This window comes from Rhagoletis pomonella, unplaced genomic scaffold (assembly GCF_013731165.1).
Source record: "Rhagoletis pomonella isolate Grant_MI unplaced genomic scaffold, Rhpom_1.0 Rhpom_scaffold_00005, whole genome shotgun sequence".
In the NCBI taxonomy this organism is placed as follows: Eukaryota; Metazoa; Arthropoda; class Insecta; order Diptera; family Tephritidae; genus Rhagoletis; species Rhagoletis pomonella.
The window spans coordinates 70468741-70492588 of NW_023458559.1; the positions used below are offsets into that span (position 1 = coordinate 70468741).

Consider the following 23848-nt stretch of genomic DNA (forward strand, 5'->3'; position numbering starts at 1 on the left):
ATAAGCAATCATATATGGAATTACTTTCATACACTTCTAGACATTTGGGAAACTAGCACCTTAGCGGTGCTGCTGGCTGCTGGCTGCTAGCAACTGGCTGATTAGCACAATTTCGATTGAAAGTGAATGTAATGTTTGTACTTGTGTCTATGTACATAGGTATATGTATACAGACATGTATGTACTATATACACATACACATTTAGGTACATAGATATGTAGGCATATCCCTGCAAAAAATGGGACTATTCCGGGATGACTCCGGCAGCAATCGCAAAGGAGCATGCGACTAATACCACTTTTGATCTCTTTATATGGAATGAACTGTTCGCTTTTGTTCGAGCATGTCCTATGAAGAGACTAATTGTTCACCTTTATACCCGAATGGGTACAAAAAGCGACTAGTCACTTTAAAAAATAAAAATAAAAATTTGCGCCAGCTGATATTCGAACCGGGGTGCTCAGTTTTGTTAGGCGAATACTCTCTCTGTGTGCCAACGCCGCACATGGAATTTCATTGACTAAGTGTGTACATATCATTAAATCGTTAATAGTACCCGTTAGAGATGAGTTGGGGACTAATTGATCTCCAATTATACCCATAAGGGATGAGTCGAGACTAATTGACCTCCATTAGTACCCGTATGAGCCTAGTTGCGACTAAATAATGCCCAATTGTACCCGATTAAGAATAATCTTGGAATACTCTCTTTAGAGATTAGTCGCACAATTTTTTGCAGGGATGTTACACATTTTTTATTTAAAATATTCAGGTTATTCTAGACCGCTCATGCGTTTAATTGTTCTTTATGAACTGACGCATGTCGGTTATTGAATTTATATTGTCCATCTGTTCATTTACATACAAATGTGATTCTATAAATATGTGCACGAATTTTGCCAAGAACGTTTAAAAGCTGCTGATTACGTAAAAAAAATATTTACTTGGATTGTTTGTGTGGCAGTTAAAAGGAACAGTAAAGAAATCTGCTTATTGGTAGTATTATATTTATTAATACAAATTTTTTTCTTATAAATTATTTTACTTAATGTAATCTCATTTCATTTCACTTTGTTTTATTTTATTTTATGTTATTTCATATTAATCAATTTAATTTAATTTAATCCTATTGCTTTTGTTTGAACTCGATGAAGAAGTTTAAAGGGGAGATGTGGTGTCTTCAACATGTATAAATTGTTGTTATTTTTCCACAACGTTTTTCATTAAAAACGGCATAAATAAAGCTCAATGAAATTTTTAAATATTATTTTATTTTATTTTATTCCATTTGACTTAACTTTATTTATTTTAATTTTTTTTAATTTGGTTTTTTGTTTAATTTTTTTCCTTTACTTCATTTTATCTTATTTTATTTGATTTTAATTATTTTTTAAATTATGAAGCTGAATTTAAATAAAACACAGAAACTCGTATTGTTGAATTCACCCTATCGGGTTTCATAAGGGCATCGACCAGGGTTGCGACTATACTGCGATTGTTTTTTAAGACGAGTATCATCCAGATAAATTGGTGTTATCTAAATTACTTAAGTAAGCAAAAATGTACTTACTTCCTTCATTACTAAAACGCTGAAGTTTGAGTAATTTTCATACTAACGAGCTTGTTCCATTCAAATTATTTGCTCCCAAATGCAACCATGTGGCACAATTCTACTTGCAAAATTTTTTCCAGAAACGACTTGAAATTTCCTCTCCAATTGACCTGTCATTGGGCCAGCAAACTTGGCTCAAACTATTTTTTTATGAACTAAAATTTTCTAGTTTCTAAAGATTATACAACTATTTTAACTTGGTAGTGCACTTTCGTTTGAGAAATGTAGTTTTTATTTTGTTGATAATTGGCAAGGAAATAAATGATCTTCTTTCGATAAAAAGCATGCCACCTTATTTGGCGTTTTTAACAGAAGCAGATTTGCTTTAAAGCAAAGTTGCGCGAATATCTAGTAAGAACACGTCGGTTTCGAAATGACGAAATGGATAACTCGGTGCATTAAGAATAATATAAAGATAAGTTAAATTTTACTTTACCGATTCAGAAAAAAATTCACACCAAATAATGCTTATGAGTTACTTTCGGTTTATTACATACATACATACATATTATTTAAATCTTTTTAATATGTGCCATAGAAAAACGCTATTTTAATTTGCTAGAGTAAACGGCATGAAAAAACGCAAAGCTGACTCATATATGTATGTACATAGTTTAAATTAATGCACATTTTAATTGAAAGAGTTTACGAGTACGTTTTAATAGGTTTGTTGAGTAATGATGTCTTATTAAATAATACTTTTTGAAACGGGGATTTCTCATAATGGGAAAATATGTATATCACAAATTTCTTGAACGGGTTGTTTGTTATTTAATTTTTTTTTTAACACATATTAAAAAGTTGTAAAAAAGGTGAAATACACGCGGTATTCTAAACGTGTTGGCACATAGTCGTTTATTTTCTGTGCCAACTGACGCCAATTGGAAATGCCATGTGAAGCCAAATCGTTCTCTAACTGGTTTTTTTTTTAACATAGCACCCAAGAAGCCGATTTATTTTGATCTGCTGCAATATGTCTATATGTATCATTGTAAAGCTCATGAAGCTCATCGTTCCTTTGTCTGCGGTTTTTGCCGTGGCCAGTAAATCTTCCACAGAATCTTTCTCTTGAACACTCCATGAGCCGCCTGATCAGATGTTTTCATTATCCATGTTTCTGCGCTATACACTGGCACGGGCATGATTAGTGATGTTCCCATACAAGTAACTACGAGTAAATATTCGATACTTTCTTCAAGTATTGAGTAGTTTTTGTACTCGAATCCTTTCCACAAGTACTTAGGCGGGTATCGAGTATGCGGTTAAATTATTAACTTGCTTTTCCACCTATTCATAATTTTGGTTGTGACAATATATGAATCATGCTATAGCGCTTTTGGCAAAACCTTCATACCTTAAGTTGTATCCAACCTTAACTTGTATGAAGTAAATAAAATTACATAGCATTAATTTTGAGCGATTGGAGAATCGGACTTTGACATGGTGTTAAAAAGTGACATTGGATAAAGAAATGAAGAAACTGTCAATGCTGCGTTTCCGTACTTGTCAAATTTCCAGATTTTACAAGATTTGCGGCTACTCTTTCGGTAGGTTTTGGCCGAGAGTAAGCTTCGGTCAGAAAGTACTCTACAAAAAAAAGTTACCAAATACATCCGAAACTAAACCTGCTTTAGGTTGCAACTATGGTCGAGTACAATATGAAAACAGGTTCCGTATAGTTCCCGAACCCCCCTTTTGTTTTGTTAAAAACAACCGTTTTGTTCGTACTTGATGCACTTATCTATTAATAGCTTGACTATTTTTCAACCAGTTTGAGAAAACTGAACTTTTCAAAAGAGTATAGACCTTTAAAATGATGTAAAACAATATATTGTTAGACTTAGCTTGTTGGGAGTCTACATTGGTTCAATTTTAATAAGCCTTATTATTCTTAATTTTTTCAACTTTGACCATCGCTGATTTAAGTTTTTTTTCTAAGTTTCCAAATATGCCTAAAATAAAATTTATTTTCGAATAAATTGATACCTCATCTAATGCAACTGCATACAAATCGCCGAAGTTAAGCAATTTAAGCAGAAATACGGCCTTGAATTTATATGTGTGTATGTACCGGACGTTCAGATTTTTTGAGCAGTGTGCTAAAGAATTCATATTTAGCCAAAATTTATGTATGCAAAGGATTGATTTTTCATTGAATTTTACGAAAATGGGCGTGACACCGCCCACTTAGTATATCATATATGCGTATCTCTAAAACAACTTCTTAGCCTCCTTAAGCACCGTATTGAAAATTTTTGAAATTAACAACGGACTTCGCGCAACAACTACAATTACAATAAAAAAGTAATAATTGAATTGATTAAAAAAATGCAATGAAAAATCTACTGGCCGTGGGACTCGGACCCAAGACTGCGTGGTTTATGATGACACTAGAAGCAAATTAAGCCCATACAGGGAGCTAAGATGTCTACACATCAAAAATATATTGGTAAGTAAGCATTTCTTAAAAAAGTCATCTACACTTATCACCATGGCTTTGTTTAATATTAATAAATATAATAAAAGTTAATTATGAAAGAAAAATAGTTTAGTTAACCAACATTCATATTATTACTTACCAATTTTGTGATGCTCTGATGCATTCTACAGACATATGAATATATTTACATACATATGGGCGGTTCCATGGGAAAGTGGACCTCAGAGCAAAAATTATTTTCTTTACAAAACTACCAAACGTGTGGATAAGACATTTGTAAAAATCGTGAATCAACCAAAAAATAACAAATTAAAGCTTTAAATGCATTTTTATTACCTTTTTTTACGTTTTGAAATCAAGTTCTAAGTAAATATTTTGATTGAGTTTAAAGTAGGTTGTGTTGAATGCACTGTCAAATAATTTGCGATTCATAATTCAAGTGTTTGTTAAGAAAAATATATAGTAGAACTCATCTGCTTTTAATAAAACTGTGTTATATAGTAAATTATGTGACTCCTTTATCTATATTATGAGTTATTATTGAGCAGTATTGGTCTTGTCCAACCCGTGACAAAAAAAAAAGCTAAAATTTGTTGAATTTAATTACAGAAATTGAGGTTGTGTTTCGTGTTTGCTACACAATGTTAGAAATTCATTGCAAATATTTACCAAAGTTGCATTGTCGTTTCCACTTAGTTAGATAAGAATAATTCAACAGAGACGCATGCCCCACCCGTGACAGCTATGCGTGGGACAGTTGTCAGAGGTAGGTTTACAGGGCTGATAAGCTTTATTTCTTCTTACAAAAATTATAAACATGCAACAAACTTTAACAATTACACCCAAAAATTTTAGACTTTTTGTGCAGAATTTTTAGGTATGCAGTTTCGTAGTCCATTAAATTCAAGTAGGTAAAAGTGAAAATGTCAAGACGCTAGGAAATCGCGTTCATTTTTAATAATATTTTTGGCTGACGGTGATAAGAATTTTCTTCTATATAAAAGGCACTATCCTAAGATAAAACGTGAGTGAACTTAACCCCTACTTGGCTTCTTATATTTTTTAATAACTAATCTTTATATACGGACCACACTTTAAGTGGTCCTTTTCATATAAAAATTTGTACGTATCCTACCCGTGACAAACGTTGTCCCACCTGTGACAGAAGAAATTTCGGATTTTTTGTATAATAAAGCCATAATTTTTTTGTAGTTTTTGCTTTGTTTGTGTTCCTGGTTCTTTGTTTTATTATAAGACATCAAGTTCACACAGAAAAGTGAAATAAATTCGCAGAGTTTCCGTAAAATATATCTGCTCCAAAAAGCAGGTTCTTTTTTTTTGTCCCACCCGTGACAGAAGAAATAAATCCGATTTTTTCCATATAAAAGTAAGCTGGAAATTTTTTCGTATTTTGTAATAACTCATATAATAGTCTTTGTTCAGTACTTTATACTTAAATTTAAAAAAGAAAGAAAACTTTTTCTGTACATATGTCCAACCCGTGACGGTGGAATCGCCCATATACAGAAGTGCACACGTCAAAAGCTTGCGCTGTCAACATCTATTCTAGTGTTTGTTTAACTAATAATCTTACTGTTAATTAAGCATAAGAATAGAACTGAATGCAGCAACAGAAAACAATTTTCATTTTACATCATAGCGTTCTAATTAAATATGTAAATACTTACATATGTATGTAGAGCGTTTAGAAGTCAGAAATCAACTAAATAAAAGCATTTTAATTCCTATCTCAGTTATGCATCTAAAACTTTAGTTTCTACTTCATTACTTACGATTCACCTACATACATACTTACATATTTAGTTAAATGTAATTGAAGTATGGTGCTTATCAAATAACCGATTTCAGAGCGTGTTATCTGTGATATGTAACGGCGTGTTATCTGTGAATGTAACGGTAGTTAAGAAAATAGCTACTACTTGCTGTAAAGGAACACTTTTCTAACAGGCCTAATCTGCGTTGGTATTAACATTTTTTTTTTACCGCTAAATAATGCTGCGCATCGGTAAATTCTGTTACCATCTCATAAGCTGGTAAGAGAATATTGACCCATGAAATTTGCAACAACAGAAATTCTACAAAATTTTATGGTACCTAGAATTGCGGTTACAAGAAGTGGTGACCAGTGTTACCAGGTTAGCCTTTTTGAGGCTAAATTTAGCATTAAATTTTAAGCCAAAGCCTCAGATTTTTGGGTCTATCTTCCTGGCTTTGTTCTGGCCTTTTTTTACTTAAAATATTCATAGTAAAATTCGGACCGGGATTTATAAAAATAATTACCATATTAAAATTACTTAATATTCCAAAAACAAGCGTTTACGGTTGAAATATTACAATAACAGAGCAAAGTACCATGCCTTTGAGAACATACTTTCATAGCTTTTTCTTAGGTCTTAACAAAATAATACTACAAAATTTGCTTTAAAACGTATTTTTGAAGCCACTGATTTGTTGGCGCATTACTAGTGCACTCTAATGTAGAAAACAATCATATTTATTTTTAAAATTGTTTTTAGGTTTTCCTGCATACTTTGAAGTAATGTAGCAGTTATTAAGAAGGATTCAAAAATTTATTGAAAGAAAATCGGTTTCGCGGAAGTTTTCGAGTTGGCGAAGAGTTTTTAAGGAATGAATATACTGACTTCTTTTTAGCTTCATTTTTCATAGAGTATAACTTTTTTTAACTTTTTTTCAAAACCAATTTAGCCTCGCTTTTTGCGATCATCTGGTCACACTGGTGGTGACATTTTTTGGAAACAAAATTTTCCGGTTTGGTTTAGTTCTGCACTAGAACAATATGTAATGTCAAGAACGTTTCTGCAAAAGAACCAAACGGAAACATGAATATAAGTAGCTATGCTATCACTATCACCCAAGAAAAAGTGGCTCTCAGTGGATAAATTTTAATATTTAAACATTTCAAACTCATGCAAAACTCACGCAACGAAAAGTTCGCGTAATCTAGTGCAAAGAGTTGTGGATAAGTTCTAATTTCAAGGTGCAAAAACTTTAGGTGAAGGTGGTATGTAAATGAATGAGTTAGAAAAGCCCTTTATGGCTGCAAGGTAGCCCTCGGTAGGATATGGGGTTTATCCATCAGACTCTTCAATTTTATAACACGGCTTTTGCAAGGATATACCTTAATATGATTAAATTGGGTTGATAAAACTACCTAAAATAGGAGTTTGAATTATTATTATAATGGACACTCTTACCACCTTGGTAGGGTACGGGGCCTATATAAACCTCTGCCGTGCTATGGGTCCGGCACCCGGTTGCAATGCAACTCCACATCGAGCCGCATTTAAGTCTTAAACCACAACCCCCACGATACTCCCCAAGGGCAGTACCCAAGATCAGGCTAAAGTAAACTCTCCGGCACCCATCCAACAACGGCATCTCCATGCCCCTTCTTAACCGGAAAGCCATAGGGCGTTCTATGACCTCCTAATCAAGAAGAGGCGCTTCCATGAGCACCTGCAGTGTATCAGTGGAAACTGTGCGACATACCAGCAGACAAGACAGCAGCATTAACCTTTGGCACGACAAAATGTTTTTGCCACAACCGTCATAACAGATTCACACCAAGGAAGGAGACTGATGCGCCAATAAGGTCGAGGATCACTCCTGCCCTTGTCAGGTGACTTCAGAAGCGATATTTTGAGGCTACAGTAATTGCTGGGCATGGAAACTCAAACTACGTGGTTATTCTCAACATATAAGCCACACGTTAAAAGCCAAACTCCGCCAAAAAGGTTCAACGGCTATAAATCTATCTTCACATGGGGACCAAGAATTATTAGCAGTGTTTCCACAAAAAAAAAATTACCAAATTCCTCAAAAACAAATAAAAAATCCTCAAAATCCGAACAAATTACTCAAAATTTTCTTATTACAGATATGAGTATTGTGTGTCAGCATACTAATTACAGGTACAGGTATAAAAATCGTTTCCGAGATTTTGCAAGTTTAAAATAAGTTGAAAATGAAAGAATTTTCGATAACATTTTGAATATTTAGCAGGAAATGCAGATGTGCTTAAGAGCGAAAAACCCCACACAAGCGGCTTGACAAACCAAGCGAAATATCCCTTTTCTTATTAAAGGTATTTATGTTGTGTGGGGGTGTTTGGAGGTTTCACAAGCCGTTTGGGAGAAATGTGAACAAAAATCAAAATTTTGATTGAGGACACAAGAGAGAAAAGTCGAAGAAAACCAAACCCTTTTACATTGTGAATCGGGAGAAAACTAAAATTCTTTGCTTGAACGAGTCATGTTTGCATGGTGTATGGCGAAATGGGAAAAGTAGGTTTGACAAGCCGCTTGTGTGGTGTATTTCGCTCTTTATAAAACTTCTGAAATTTAACAACTCTCTTGTGTAAAACATGGTTGCAATCGTTATCTGCAAATATATCGAGAAAAATTCCTCAAAATAAAAATCCTCAGAAAATACTCAAGCGCACCCGAAATTCCTCACGTTTTGAAAAATTACTTACAAAGTGTCAACACTGATTATTAGAGCTGCACCACTCTACCTACTATTGTATTCTCGTCAAACCTTTATTTTCAGTAGTCGTACGACAATCCATAATACTCCAGAGTTTTTAAGCTGATATCTATTCGGCGACTTTTCTGCGCGGAACTAACCATTCTCATATCCAATGTAATAAGCAGTAGTGGTTGCGAGGGCCAATTTACTTAGTGTGCCGCATTTCAGAATCGAGGTAGATGCACTTTACGTTAACAGATGAGTCAACTGGTGGTCTGTATACAATGCAATATGTAGAGAGTCGATCTATTGTTTGTTAGCGGGCAGTTCAACGGCCAGTCTTCACATCCTCTGTATGTATACCCTCCACGATGGAGCTGGGTGGTAACAGGATGCAGTAGCGGTTGGATCTGGCTGATGATAGCCAGGGAGGAATAAGTAAACTCAGAGATATAGGTACAGGTTTGAAGAGTTTCCTCTCCACAAATTACCTCAATGCTCCATAAGGTGGAACAGTAAATGCTCATTCTTCGTAAAAGTCAACCCCTAGTTTTAATTAGACGTACCGTAATATCGGGGTTCTGGAACTTTTTAGGACTCAATTAAAGGATTTGTCGAAGAAGGCTCTTATAAGAGTTCCATTCGAAAGCTTAGTATACAGATCTCAAGGAAAATCTGTAGAAATATTTTGCACAATTTCTATTGCTTGAATGAGTACATTGTCTTTGTTGTAAATTTTCTTGAAGAATTAAATATAAAAACAATTTTTCTCGAGAGCTGCAGACTCGTTTAAGAAATTTTGATAGAAAAAATGTATTTTCCATTTCTTTAACGTCATTGTATGAATTTTTCGTTTTTCTTGAGAGCTGTATACTAAGCTTAATTAATAAAAATTACTTAAACGCAAAAATTTTTGCAAAAATAAATTATCAAGGTATTCTCATCCGAAACATATCAAATGTGCCCATACCTAAACACTTGATCGACCATAGTTACGAGAAGATCTTCATGGCTCGTTATAGGGTATTTTGACCAGAGATACACACAACACTGCATAATCATTTGCGCTGTGTGCAAAAATCTACGGCCATAAATTTAATAAAATCTCATCACATCATCGTTATCAAAGAAGATACATGCTCGTATATACACACATACGTTCCTATATACTACATACATAGAAATTCTCTTAAAAAATGAATAATAAAGAAATTCGAGAAGCGACTGATATTAAACGTAGTTGTAGCGCCTCTTTAAGATCGAGCAGATTTGAAGATCAAGTGAGAAGAATATATGTAGGTGGTGACGACCCCATTAAAAGATGAACCAGTGGGGTTCGACACGAGGTGTACAATTTACATAAGTATGTTTGTATGTATGTCTACATACATGCTTATACTACATATGTACGTACGTGCCTAGATAGTCAGCACTACAGCGGATAGTTGACCTGTCTAGAAGCCATTGACTATATGCTCGTGTTGCACTTGCTAAGCTACATTAGACTGGAACATGAGAACAAATTTATAAACTTCAGGGGGATTTTGGTGTCATAGCTATCAAATATACTCGTTCATATCTACATACATATTTTTTCAATGGTTTATTACACGTTCTAAAGAAATAACCATTTTGTCTGCTTTAGAGGCTAAGGTGAAAGCTTTCTACTGCACCAAAATCGTAGGATTTCAAGGAGGTAATTACTGTATTTTTTCTTGTGTATGAAGACCGAAACTCACTAAAGTGCATGTGTGTATGTGCATTAGACTGTAGCAGACAACAAAGTTCGCCGTACATCCCTGTGTCGAATATATTTTATGACGTTTTCTTTTCTACCGTAAAATGTTTCCTTCTGAGTGCCCTCTAAGCACAAACTCTGGAGAGGGCAATGAAAAGGCAAAATTTTTCTAAAAAATAAAACGCGATTAACAAAGCAACTTCGAGAAAAAAAAAATTATTTTATAATGAACCCATCAAAATTTTATGTTTTCATAATATTGCACAATGTCTCAAAACATTTTCTATGGCTTTTGATGTCTTGTTCACACTTTCTTAAATTTTCATTATTTGTGGTCGATTTTACATTTTTCGTTATATCTTCGGCATTTAAAGTAGGATCTTAAAGTATAATGTATCGATATTTTTATCTTCAGAAGAATTTTAATTTTTTTTTTCAAAAAACATTGACCTCAAGTACCCCGTGCTAGTATTTTCCCACCCTATATCAGTTCTTCAGTTCTTATCACCCTAACGTACCACCCTAAAGTCACTAAATTAAAGCTAACCAAAAATAATTAAAATATTGCTAAGAAAGTATTTCGATTATTCGAGTGGAGATATTTCAGAAAATAATTTTCATTGCCGAATGTAGGTGTCACCGAAAAATGTAAAAAGTTGACCGAAATTTTCTTGCAGAAATACTTTAGACTCAGGTTCGTACGGCGAAATTTTTTTGCTTACTTGTGAGGTGGTATGGACTAGTATATATTTATATATACATATATATGTATCTAAGTACATACATATGTAGAATAAACCTGCCGGATTTAAAAAGAAATTTCATGAAGGAAGTATGACAAGTGTTTTATAAAAATATATATGTATCTGCATACATACACGTACCTACATACATACATAGGTATGTATGTAAATATATACGTGTGCATATAAACGTGCAAATAAATATGTAAGTGCACAATGAAATTGAAATTTAACGTGACAATATTGTGCATTAATGTATTTACTTTTTAAAAGGCTTAGTAGAGTATACTATTTTTAGCTCAAATAAATTAAACCTTTCTGGTTTAAGAATTGTATATGTATGTACATTCCGTTGTTTTCTCTATGTTATGCATTTCAGTTTAGCAAAAATAATGTTAAATTAATTTAGAAAACTGGAAAAAATAATTTTTAGGTAATAAATTACGCTTATAAATACGATTCGCCATGTTCTCCCTATTTGGAACTACAACTGTTTTCTCGCCTGGATCTATAAAGAAAAAAATCGCTAATTGCCTTTCTCCTTAGCGAAGGTACGCCAGTTTCCCACGCCAAGCTTAGACAGATCTTTTTGTCCAAGTCATTATGAAGCTCATAGAATTCGTAACGCCATCTCTCTTCTATCGAAAGCTACGAACGCCTTCTAATATTTGATCAGAGCCTCCTATGTCCAAATAGTCACATTCGTTGTTATAAAACATTGTTAAATTTAAAAGAACTATTAAAAAGGGAATGCACTTGAGCCTGTACACGGAAGTAAAAGATCCTCCGACAAAATTCCAGTTAGTTTTATATTGCAAACATTTTTATTACACTTAATAAATATTTACATATTCAACTTCATATTCCTTCGTATTCGACTTCATATTCCTCCTGGTCTTTGCATTCGCCTTCGTATTCATATTTGTATTCATCTTCTTCTTCTGCTCCATTTTCGCTTTCGTATTCGGCTTTGCAGTCTTTTTCGTTTGTGACTTCGTTTTCTCTTTCGTATTCATATTAATCTCCATCTCCATCTCCATCTTCGACTTCGTATTCGTTTTCGTCTACAGTTTTGCATTCATAGTCGTATTTGTCTTCGTTTTCACCTTCGCTTTCGCCTTCGCCTTCGTCTTCCTATTCCTATTTATATTCTTCTTCGTCTTTGTTTTCGTATTCGTCTTTATCTTGAGTCTTCGTCTTCGTCTAACTTTAAAGCGATAGTTCATTCTAAATGGCAATGTAGGCTAGGGCTGTCACAAGCCTGAACCCATCGACCAGGACACTTATTATCCAAATCAAAGACGAAGATACAAGTGAGTATGGTACCCTAATATTCCTTATAAGTACAGTTGCTTTGGTTCTGGCATTTCATTATTCTGAAATAATTTCAAGCTTTATAGTTTCCGTAGAACTGAATGATTATTGATGAAGTTGTGATTTTATAAAACGCTCAAAATTTAATTTTTTTAAACATAAAAGCAGAAATTTCTTTTGACTGTTATGCAACTTGGAAAAATGTTTTGTCGCCTTTAACCTAATCTTGAATGCTTGCCTTACAACCATTACCAAATTTCCACATATTCTACAATGCGCTTCTTGATCATTTCTGCTATTTTGTATATGCAAAACTAGAAGATTTAGGTAGGCTATCTTTAGTGAAACCGCTCTAAAGGACTTACCCAATAAGGGCTGAAAAAGTACCTTACATAATTATGATTTTTTATGAAATAAAACAGTTTTAAAAAAACTACTCCAAAAGGCTTTCTAAAGAGCGTATTACAAAAGCGAAATCAGAAGCCCTTCAGTTTGTGCCACTCCATACAAAAAAGAAAAGGGAAAGGAATGACTTTCAGAAAGGCCTTTTGGGAGAGATTTTAGCTCCCGAAATTATCAATCGGGTAGTGTGTATCTCCCCTCAGCTGTGTACCTGTCCAGGAACTTGCATTTATTTGGCATTTGCCTGAAAATAAAAAAGTAAGATTTTCGGGTTTCGATTACTAATAACAGAGAGCTTAACCTTTTTATAGCAAAAATCTGCAAAAACTAAAAGGGCGTCTGCATTGACCTTCATTAAAAAAAACAGGATATTTTAAGTGTGAATCAGGACAAATTATGGAAAACCAGGACGTCTGGCAGCCCTAATGTAGGCACAAACAGAGAGAGGGAAAATGGCGCAAATGTCACAATTTCGTGAAGATTTTTTAGCTACATAACTATTGCATTTAAAGAAGCTTAACTTCAATACTCAGTTTTCGTCTGTGGCTTTAAAAATATGGGGGTACCTTGTGTAATGCCTAATTTGCACTAGGCATTGAAATGCCAAAAAAAAGCAGTGTGAAAACAGACATAATGACTAATTTTATGAACGTAATGGTATGGAAATTATTTAATGCCTAACATTGTCATTAAAAATGTTTTCATTTAATGTCTAGTGGAAATTAAATAAAATTTTCGAGGATTTCGTTTCTCCTACATATCTACTAATTTCATTTTATTAATTTATTATAAGTACATGAGAAGTCATATGTAACAGCAATATTCGAATTTATTTCAATCTTGCTAATAAAAATCGATTTTTAAATTATCTCTTTCACATTTAAAGCAAAAGATTAATAAGAATTTTTGCACGTGTACTGTGTGTGACACTGTAATTGCCAGTAATTATACCGGTGACATTGTATTACAAACACACATGTTATCACGCCTCAGTGCATTTAGCGATTTCGCGTTTGTCCACATTTTGCTTTAATATTCATTTTGGGGCATAAATTAAAGTGGTTTAAACTTGTTTTTGCGATATTCGATATGTATGCTTTCGTAATTTTTCCATTTCGATATAAAAAACGTATGTATTTATAAAGTTTTATTACTTACAAACTTTGGAATAAAGAGTTGTACTGCAGCGTGCTATAATACTTCCCAAAATAAAAAATTTGCAGTAATGGAGCTCAATTGTAGGAAATCTGCGCTTTTAGTTTTTTTTAACCGACTTCCAAAAAAGGAGGAGGTTATCAGTTCGTCGGAATATTTTTTTAATTTTTTTTTTTATGTGTGTTACCGCATAACTTTGGACCACGTCAACCGATAATTCTTTTTGCAACGTAAAGGTAGTGTCTCAGAGTTGGTCCCGTACTTATTTGGTTTAGATCCGATCATTGAATCATGAAATATATAGATATATATATATATTTTTTAAGTCGGTTTTTTTTTGCTAAAAATTACTTGTTTATTAATGTCGTAGTAATGTCGTCTTAGGTCATAGTACGGGAAGTTCAAAGGCTCCAAAGGTTCAAAGGTTCCTTTGACCACCGCCCAGCGAACCACGTCTGTTGATATTTCTGTGGATGGACACAGGGAGATATTGACTCACAGTGGCAAACACGGAGCTACAAGTGAAACAAAGATGTTGAAGCTCGAGATATCTCCTAACAAGTTAGGAAGATAAATTGGGCATCATCGGACCTAGCGGATGTGTTGGAAGCAAACAGAATGCTTATGACTGAACTGAGAGATGCACTTATTACGAAGCTGGTAAGAAAAAATGCAACGGTTAAGTTATTGTACGAGCGCACTTGATTTCGATTCGCTTATCCATTACTTAAAACTAGGAGTGCCAGTTACAGTCGAAATTCCACCGTTTTTTCAGTTTTTTAAGACCCTTGGAGCTGTTTTATAACTTGTCACGTCGTTTATCTTATGGAAACAAAATGACTTACCCGAAAGTCTCCTGATTTGGAACTAAAACGTGACTACAATTTTTCTTAGTACCTTTGAAGGTCTTTGGAGGACCTTGGCTGGATTTGGAATTGACCAGATACATTCCAGTTTGTCGATAAACCGCTAAAATCCGATAACTCAACAAAATCTGATAACCAATTTCGATAAATTTCATTAATTGTGAGTCTCAAGGGCTCGATTAATTTCGATAACACAAAAATGGAAATACATCTCGATATAAATCGATAACTCGATAAGCTTTGGATACGGTATAAACTTCGATAACTCATTTAATTTTGATAACTCTATATTTTTCGAGAGCTATAGGCAAATTTCGCTTACTCGTTACACTCTGGTAACACGACAAAATTCGATAATGACTCGATAAACTTATATAAACTTGAAATTTCGATAGCTCAATATATTAAGAAAATGAAAAAACTTCGATTCGACAAATCGATAAATTTCAGTAAATCAATAAATATCGATAATTCTCGATAAATTTCGTTTTACTCTATAAATAACGAAAATTCAATTAATATGCATAACTTGATAAATTTCATTAACTTGACAAGTTTCGATAATCCCGTAAATTTTTATAGCTCGATAACTATACGTCAATTTCGACAACTAAGTTTCTGTGCCTATAAATTTCGACAACTCAATAAACATTGATTAATTTGAATAACTCGATTACTCAATAAACATGGATAACTATAAAGTTCGATGATTCGATAAATTTCGGTAACTTGATAACTTTCGATAACAAAATTTGTTATGACTGAATTTATTTGGAATCCTATCGAAAAATTTCATTAACTCTTCTTACCTTTTCAGTTACTTTATTTTCCACTGTTTTCATTTTCGCGTTTATCTTCAATTTTGCCTTAATTTTTTTGTCTTAATTCTTTTTATCAGTTATTTCTTCATCCTCACATTTATCTTTATTACAAAATTAAATTTCAAAACGAAGTATAGAAAAATGCGAAAACAACTCAAATTGAACAGGTTGCAACAACAACTATGCACAAATACGGAAATTTTTAAACGACGATTTTGTCCGTAATTTTCAGCCAACTGTGAAACCCTAAAAACTCTCCTACAAAAACATCTACACAAAAATACCTTTCCAATGTGTTCTCGGTTTGGAAATTGGTTCGGTACAACCGCCAAACGAAGGCGGAAAAATTTTATGTTTCAAATTCTCATTTCCCACTCACCTCGAATGAAATTGTGCCACCTGTGCCATATTTTTGAAAAATATGCGCCAAGTAACGATTATATTCAGTTGCTGCATGCGAAAACTGCAACTTTCCACAGAGAAAGCAAACAAAAATGACTAAGCAGATTTGCGCACGCGTAGACGAAGACATTTTTGGTTATAGTCAAAACACTTGATGGAGCAGAAAATCACTACGATTTCCAAACAAAAGCTGGGCTTAAACAAAAGTACTTTTGCGGCAAATAGGAAAGTGATAATTTATAAAACAACACAAACAAAAATCTGTATAAACAGCAGTATGTATTTACTTTACACTTTTCACTTTGCTCTAAATGTAGTTAAAATAAAGTTTTTGGCGTTTACTACATATACACTACTATTCACTTTAACATAGGGCAAGTTCAAGTTTTCTTATAATATTTGGCAGAAGCACTTGAGTAAACTCAAATTCGCAGCGTCACTTATTCGTTTCTTTTATTTATTTCTTAAATATCGTTTTTTCGATTATAAATTTTCTAAATTTCCTCGTACTAAAATTCTAACTTTTTTTCTAGTCATTCGCAATATTCGTTTTGCGTTTTAGACACAAAAAGTGCCAGCAGCTCGCCGATTAACCGAAAATGTTTCGCTTTTTAATTAAATTATGAATTTTTGCGACTGTTTATGGCGCTCTTCGCCTTTTTTGACAATAAATAAATGCTGTGCTGCGCTTAATTTTAATTCAGCCCCACAATGCTTGGATTTGATCGCACGCTAGACTCTATCACCATTACTGTCATTTATTTGTTGCTGTTATTTGTATTTTTGTATTTATATTTTTTTTTTGTTATCGAGATCAACACACTTTACTTAAGTATTCGCTTACTTTACGCGCGCGCCAGCTTCGTTGCTCCGCTTTACCGTTGAACGGTTGACGGACTATTAAACGCTATTCACCTCAAAACGCCGTATTTTAATCCAGTAGCGAGTTAATTTACCGATCGGCGCTCAACTACAAACACTTGTACAACCATACATATTTACATATATATATACATGTGTGATCGCTTCTCGAAGTAACGAGTTGCTGCTTGCTTGTGCTTTCATTAGAGGCTGTGTGTGGGAGGAAGTAGTAGAGTGGAGGTGGAATGCCTCTGCATACCGTTAGCCTTTGCTTTCAGTGCTGAGAGAAAGCTTAGTTGCAAGTATGTAGTAATAATTCTTAAATATTTATTTAGTAAGCTTTAGAGAGCGTAGCGCATGCCTCGTCGTTGTTATCTGGGGCGTATGAGCAACTTTTGGTTATTTGTGAAAGGATTATGGGCTAATAAAAAGTTGATAAGTACATACATACTTACTTACATATGGATGTACATAGTACATATACTTCATTAAGATTTATATTTCATCTTAAGTTATCTCAGATTGAGTTCCAATGAATTGCTCGTCACATTCTTTAAACTTAAATACAAAAAAAGATATTATAAAATAATAGCTCTTTTCGATTCGCCAATCATAGAGCAAGTAGCAAATCCTTTGAATCCGAAGCATTAATTTAAACAACCCTTAACGAGTCAAGCAACTATGACCGAACGCGCTTGTGTTGATCTGTGTTCTCTAATCTGATTCTTCTTTCATCAAACAAATTTTTCGTTAGACCGATATACTGTAAAGTAAAGTGGCCCGAGCGGTCGTCTGGCGCGCTTGTGTTTAGAGGGCGCCGCACAGTGGAAGGTCCCCACTGGTCGAGAAACATTAAAAATGGCATAGAATGGAAAATTGCCACGCCTACTACACCAGAGCATGAAAAATAAAAATTTTATCCTTCTTCTTCTTGATTACCGCTATAACCGCATAAGCGATTTTGGCCGAGTGCGAAATAGCACGCCAGTCATTTCTCTTCTGCGCCAACTGACGCCAATTGGAAATGCCAATTGAAGCCAAGTACTTCTCCATCTGGGGGAGGCCTTTCTCTTCCTCTGTTACCAGCGTCGCGACCCGCGTTTAATACTTTCAGAGGAGGCATGGCCAAGCCAGCGGAGCCGCGGAATTTTAGTTCGCTGCACTATGATAATATCGTTGTACATAAAGCTCATACAGCTCATCGTTAAATCTTCTGCGGTATTAGCCATCGCCAACGCGTCAACGCCCTTAAATCTTTCGCAGATGTTTTCATAAACTTTTAAGGTATGCAGTTTTATAGCCTCATAAATTTAGGTATAACAAAGTTCATCTTTGAAGCGGCTAGGAATTGGCGTCGATTTTTAATAAAATTTTTTGCAGACGGTGTTGTGCATTTTCCATATAAAAAAAATTTCACTCACTGGATTTTTTTTGTAATTCAAACATGCACTTTTTTATACTAAAATTTATGGGGCTATAAAACTGCATACCTTAAAAGTATATGAAAAACCTGAGTAAACAGTTAAAATTTTTATATTGGTTAATGTATGTCCTTTGGTTAAATAAAAGTGTGGACTCTCCAAATATTAGTGATTTTCTTATTAATTTCTTAATACTTCAATAACACTGGACCACAAATTTCAACTTTTTCTCTTTACCAGAAACGCCGTTATGAAATTCTTATGTAAAACCACCCCCCTGATTCCGAAAATCAAGGTTATTTTTAATTCTATGGTACCGTTTTTGAGATATTTGCAATTTACCGTTTTTGCAAAAAAAAAAAAAATTGGGTCCACTTTATCATATATATCTCAAGAACGAATTAAGCAATTCCAAAACGGTTTGAAGCTTTTAAAAGGTAATAAAATTTTCTATAAACTTTGCATACAACACTTTTTGCTAGGCCCTGTAGATTCAAAGATAACGAACAATCATTACCGATTTTTTCAATTTTTTTTGTAAAAATATAAAAAAAAATTGTACTTTGCGGGGAAGGATCTCGAAAACCTTTTATTTTTTTGCAGATTTTTTTTTCTCCCTAAGCTCTGTTGTATTACAAAAAAAATAAGCTATCATCGAAGAAAATCGATGCAAAACTACGTAAGTTATAAGCGATCAAATAAAAATACCCAGGTTGCGCAACTTCAATGTATGTACCTATACATACATACATATATTAAAGGTATAAAGTGCAAGTGAGATATTATCCGGATAAACGAATAACACCATAACAATGATAACACTTTTTCTTTAAATAAATCAAATAGTACTTTTAATACTCGAATTGTATTATAGTAGGTAGAGTGGTTGCATCGAAAGGAAGAGTGGTTGGGTTCGAAACCTGCTGTAGGCATGTAGTTATAAACATGTATTTCCGTCAGTTATGGGTAAGTATGCAGGTAGATTTTCAAAATTATAAGACACAGAAAATTTCTAAAGCCTACATCTAAAACAGGTAGTATTTTCTTTTCCCGGCTTGTTATAAAAAGTAACCTTTCTGTCTAGGTAAGATTTGATTTTTTCAATTTTATTCTTGTTCCGAGTATAAATATGAGTTAATGCGCTTTGAAACTTCATAACATCTTCAAGGCTCGCCGGAGATAGTTCAGTTCATAAGTCTAATTTCAAAACCGTGATTTATTAAAAAAAATAAAATGAGTAAAAGGAAGCGAGAATTTGAGTGTAATAAGGATCCAGATATGTTCTGTTTCATGTGTGGCCAATATACTATCATAAGGCGACGACGAGTGTTCTCAGATCATATCAAAACTTTATACTCCAAGTATTTTGGAATTGAGCCTAAAAATGCTGAAAAACCATGGACACCGAACACTTTGTGTACATCGTGTCGAGTAGAATTGATTCAGTGGGAATCAGGACAACAAACAAAATTTGATACACCAATGATATGGAGAGAACCTACTTGCCATTCAATAGAGTGTTATATTTGTCAAACAAAAGTACTTGGCGTTGGAAGATCAAGAGGAGTAACCTATGCTAGCGTACCTACAGTGACATTACCAATCAAATTAAGATAAAGATTGTTAGAATATAGTATAAACATAAATAAATTAAAAAAAAAAGTTAAAAATATGGGTAATTTCATTCATAAATTGAACTTTTAACTCAATAGAAACAGAGAATAGCTAGATATTTCACTCTTCTTTATACCATACATACGTTTTGAGGTATACGTTGAAATTGCGCAACCTGGGTATTTTTATTTGATCGCTTATAACTTACGTAGTTTTGCATCGATTTTCTTCGATGATAGCTTATTTTTTTTGTAATACAACAGAGCTTAGGGAGAAAAAAAAAATCTGCAAAAAAATAAAAGGTTTTCGAGATCCTTCCCCGCAAATTACAATTTCTTTTATATTTTTACAAAAAAAATTGAAAAAATCGGTAATGATTGTTCGTTATCTTTGAATCTACAGGGCCTAGCAAAAAGTGTTGTATGCACAGCTTATAGAAAATTTTATTACCTTTTAAAAGCTTCAAACCGTTTTGGAATTGCTTTATTCGTTCTTGAGATATATATGATTAAGTGGACCCAATTTTTTTTTTTTTGCAAAAACGGTAAATTGCAAATATCTCAAAAACGGTACCATAAAATTAAAAATAACCTTGATTTTCGGAATCAGGGGGTGATTTTACATAAGAATTTCATAACGGCGTCTCTGGTAAATTTTGGCCGTCGACCAGTGTAATTTACTGGTAAATAATCCTTACCTTAATTTGAAAGAAGAAAAACGCATTATGCTTATATGGCCAAGGCTTTAGATATGAGCATTTCTATGCAAAAAAATAAAAACAGTTTATTCCCAACTAAAACTGGAAAATAATGTTCAAACGCTTGAGAAAATCTTATTTCTCAATTTGATTTCCAGCATTGTTTATAATTTGAAACTAAACAATTACTCAAAATTTTCTCAAACATTGTTTATCAACTTAAGAACGATTTGAGAAGTATTTGAAAAAAAAAAAAATTTTGTAGCATTTCGTTCCGTTCCATCTTTGTCAACATGCACAGTCTATCGGTAGTCTGCTAGATCAGTCGAAAAATGGATCCTCGACCACGCGGTCGCTGTTATTCGCAATTTGTTTGTCGGAAAATCGCTTCTCATTTGAGTGAATTGAAATGCATTGAATTTATTGTTTTGTGTGAAATTTTTTTCATAATATCATTTTGTGATTTATCGTTTTGTGGCTGATCTGCCGATATGACCTACTGACAGGTCATTAAAATTTACTAACGAAAGAAAAAAATAGTCTGCTGCACCCAGAAAAAGGTTTAGTTATAATAACCAAGATTTGGTTATAGTGATCAAGTGGCATAGTTGGATATGGCGAAATAAATATATAGTTCACGAAAGTCTGCAATTTACTTAAGACTTCTAGTTGGGACAAATGTATATTTGTTAATAATTACAAAACGACTACCTTGATTGGACAATATTGTTAGTTGAATAAAATCATTGTTGAGAAAATATAAACAATGCTTTGGTTGATACAAGTTTTCAATTAATTTTGTGAACTTGCTGTAGACTTGAATCAGCTAACCGTTTATTATTAGGAAAAAAGTTTCAGTTTGACACAAATAAAAATTTACTCGATGTTTGTTGTGTTTACTTTCTTCTTTTATTTGCATATATTAAGCATAAAAATACGTACATATTTACATAAGTTAGTTACTAAAGTAAATAATACATATGTATATGTTGGTAAGAATTTCCTAAAAAACAACGATGAAACAGGAACAGTCGTGCGAAAACCCAGGTCAATATCTGCTGGAAGTATACTGCTTTGCTTTTTCCTTAGCTAAATAGACACTTTCAAATTATAATTCACATGAATTATATATCCACTGAAAAACCCCGGTTGGCATCAAACTTTATATTTTTAATTAAACTTTAAACTATGCGCGCACCGAAACAACTCGCGATGATAGCAAAACTGAAACTGAAAAACAAGTATGGGCATGTCATAGCACACATGGCGCAGCGATCGACATGCCATAGCTTACTGAGCGCTCTGGGGCCACATGCGTGTTTCACCCATATACGAAAGCGGTAGCGGAGCAATGATTTCCACGCACAATGCAATGGTCGGCATACTAGCGCATTCAAACGATTCAATAAGTGGGACTGTGTGCATTGCTCAGCTGGCGCTCTTCGTATGTGCTCAGAGAGCGCTCAGCATTCTTTAGGGGTGGCTCACAAGCATGAATATGTTCCACTCTCAAAACAAATCGTGGTTGCCTCAACTAAGATTTGGTAACTATGACTAAACCACGTGTTGAAAGAAAGCTTATCTGCATTAGCAGAGCTTAATAACATCCTTTTATGAACCATACGTTAAGTTGAATGGAATTTGTAGAAATATGCTTCAAAGAAATATTTATTAGTATTAACCAAACCCTTCAACTAAATTAACGATTTGTTACAACCTAGATGAATATTAGAAGCTTTAATATATTTAGTTATAATTACCAATCGATGGTAATAGTTTCCAACCCTTGGTAACAGTTCCCAAATATTGTCAAAATTCGGGAACTAAATATCTTTAGTTCTCGAAACTAATCCTTTTTCTCAGTGTGCATCGATAGTGACCAACAATTTGTCTGCCTGAAACGAAAAATTTGTATGTTAAAAACAATTATTTATGTGTATGTATAATAAAAGGGCTTATGCTTTTGAAAATGCCATACATTAAAATGAAACAATATTTTAACATTTTTGTGGGGAAAAGTTCACAATCAGGCCGATTTCCTGGGAGTTTTGTTTCTTTTCCCTTTCTTCCTATCATGAATAAAAATTCTCTGGGGATTTTTTATATTGAATTGCGGAGTTGAGCTGTCAAAAAATTGTCAAACAGCTCTTTTGAAGTTCGAATTTCCTCCTCCCGAACTTCCTGGGAGTTAACTATTGGAGGATTTCTTTCTCGGGAGAAACCAATTCCCGGAGAACAAAAACCCTGGGAGTATTCATAATTGCGCTGTATATGTAAATCCCGAATCGGAGAAAAATGCGGAAATTTTTTCCCAATACATGCATTTTTTAAGAGTTAGTGACAGCTTTTTGACATAAGTTTCAATAGAATATCTGGAAAAAAAGCCAGAAGCTGTCAAAAAAGTCGACTTTATTTCGACTGTGAAGCAGTACTATACAGATATATCAATTAGAATAACTAGATTTCATTTCGTTCCGCTCCGTTCACATTTGAGAATACGTTGAGAATTCAATATCTATTTCTCAATGTGAAAATAAAGAAAAATGCCATATTACTGCCATCCCTAAATTGGCGCGTCAAGTGCCAAGGAACTGTCAAAAATCCTCATACCTATACAAATTTGTATGAAGCCTCACAAAATAACGCGGCGTTAGCGCCGAGCAAATGGCATTTTTATTTTTTGACAGGGCGTTACGTGTTGAAGTTGGATGCAGAAGACGGAATGAAAGAGAGAGGACAAAAGTGAAAGAGGAAATGAGAATAAAAACTTAAGGAAATGACAAAACTTCAAAATTTACACCGCGTTGACTTGGGTATAAGAAGCGCGCGCTGGCATTCGTTGGCATTGGAAAACGCAACGCTTAGCGCTTAAATTTAGGGACGGCAGTTAAAAATTAGCCTTTTTGGTTTGAGAACACTATCAACGGTTATTTGAGATTCATCAGATAACTAACGTATGAGATTTGAGAAAAGGACTGATTCTCAAATGTATCTAAAATTGAGATTTAACAAAAATGTTTATTCAGATTATATGTATATCTTGTTTGTGTATGTATGTATAAATATCAACTTTATTCAATTAATAAACTTCATAACTTGAGTTGCAGAATTGTTCATATAACAAACAAGCTTTTGTGTATAAGTATATTATTAAATTCATAATATTTTAACAAATATTTCTTTGTCATTTACTTATGGCTAAAAAATATGCTTTTGTCATAACTTAATAATATACAATATTCAAAAGTTTTG

At 33.6% G+C, this 23848-nt stretch overlaps 1 protein-coding gene across 1 annotated transcript in view; it reads right to left on the reverse strand.

Moving 5' to 3' along the window:
• LOC118739467 (zinc transporter ZIP6-like) overlaps nt 1-16920 on the reverse strand; it is a 33008-nt gene extending 16088 nt beyond the window's left edge. Inside the window, exon 1 of the mRNA XM_036470821.1 lies at nt 15981-16920. Coding sequence (XP_036326714.1) covers nt 15981-16133 — 153 coding nt within the window. The 5' untranslated portion in view covers nt 16134-16920. The remainder of the gene's footprint in view (nt 1-15980) is intronic.
• Nucleotides 16921-23848: the final 6928 nt, after the last annotated feature.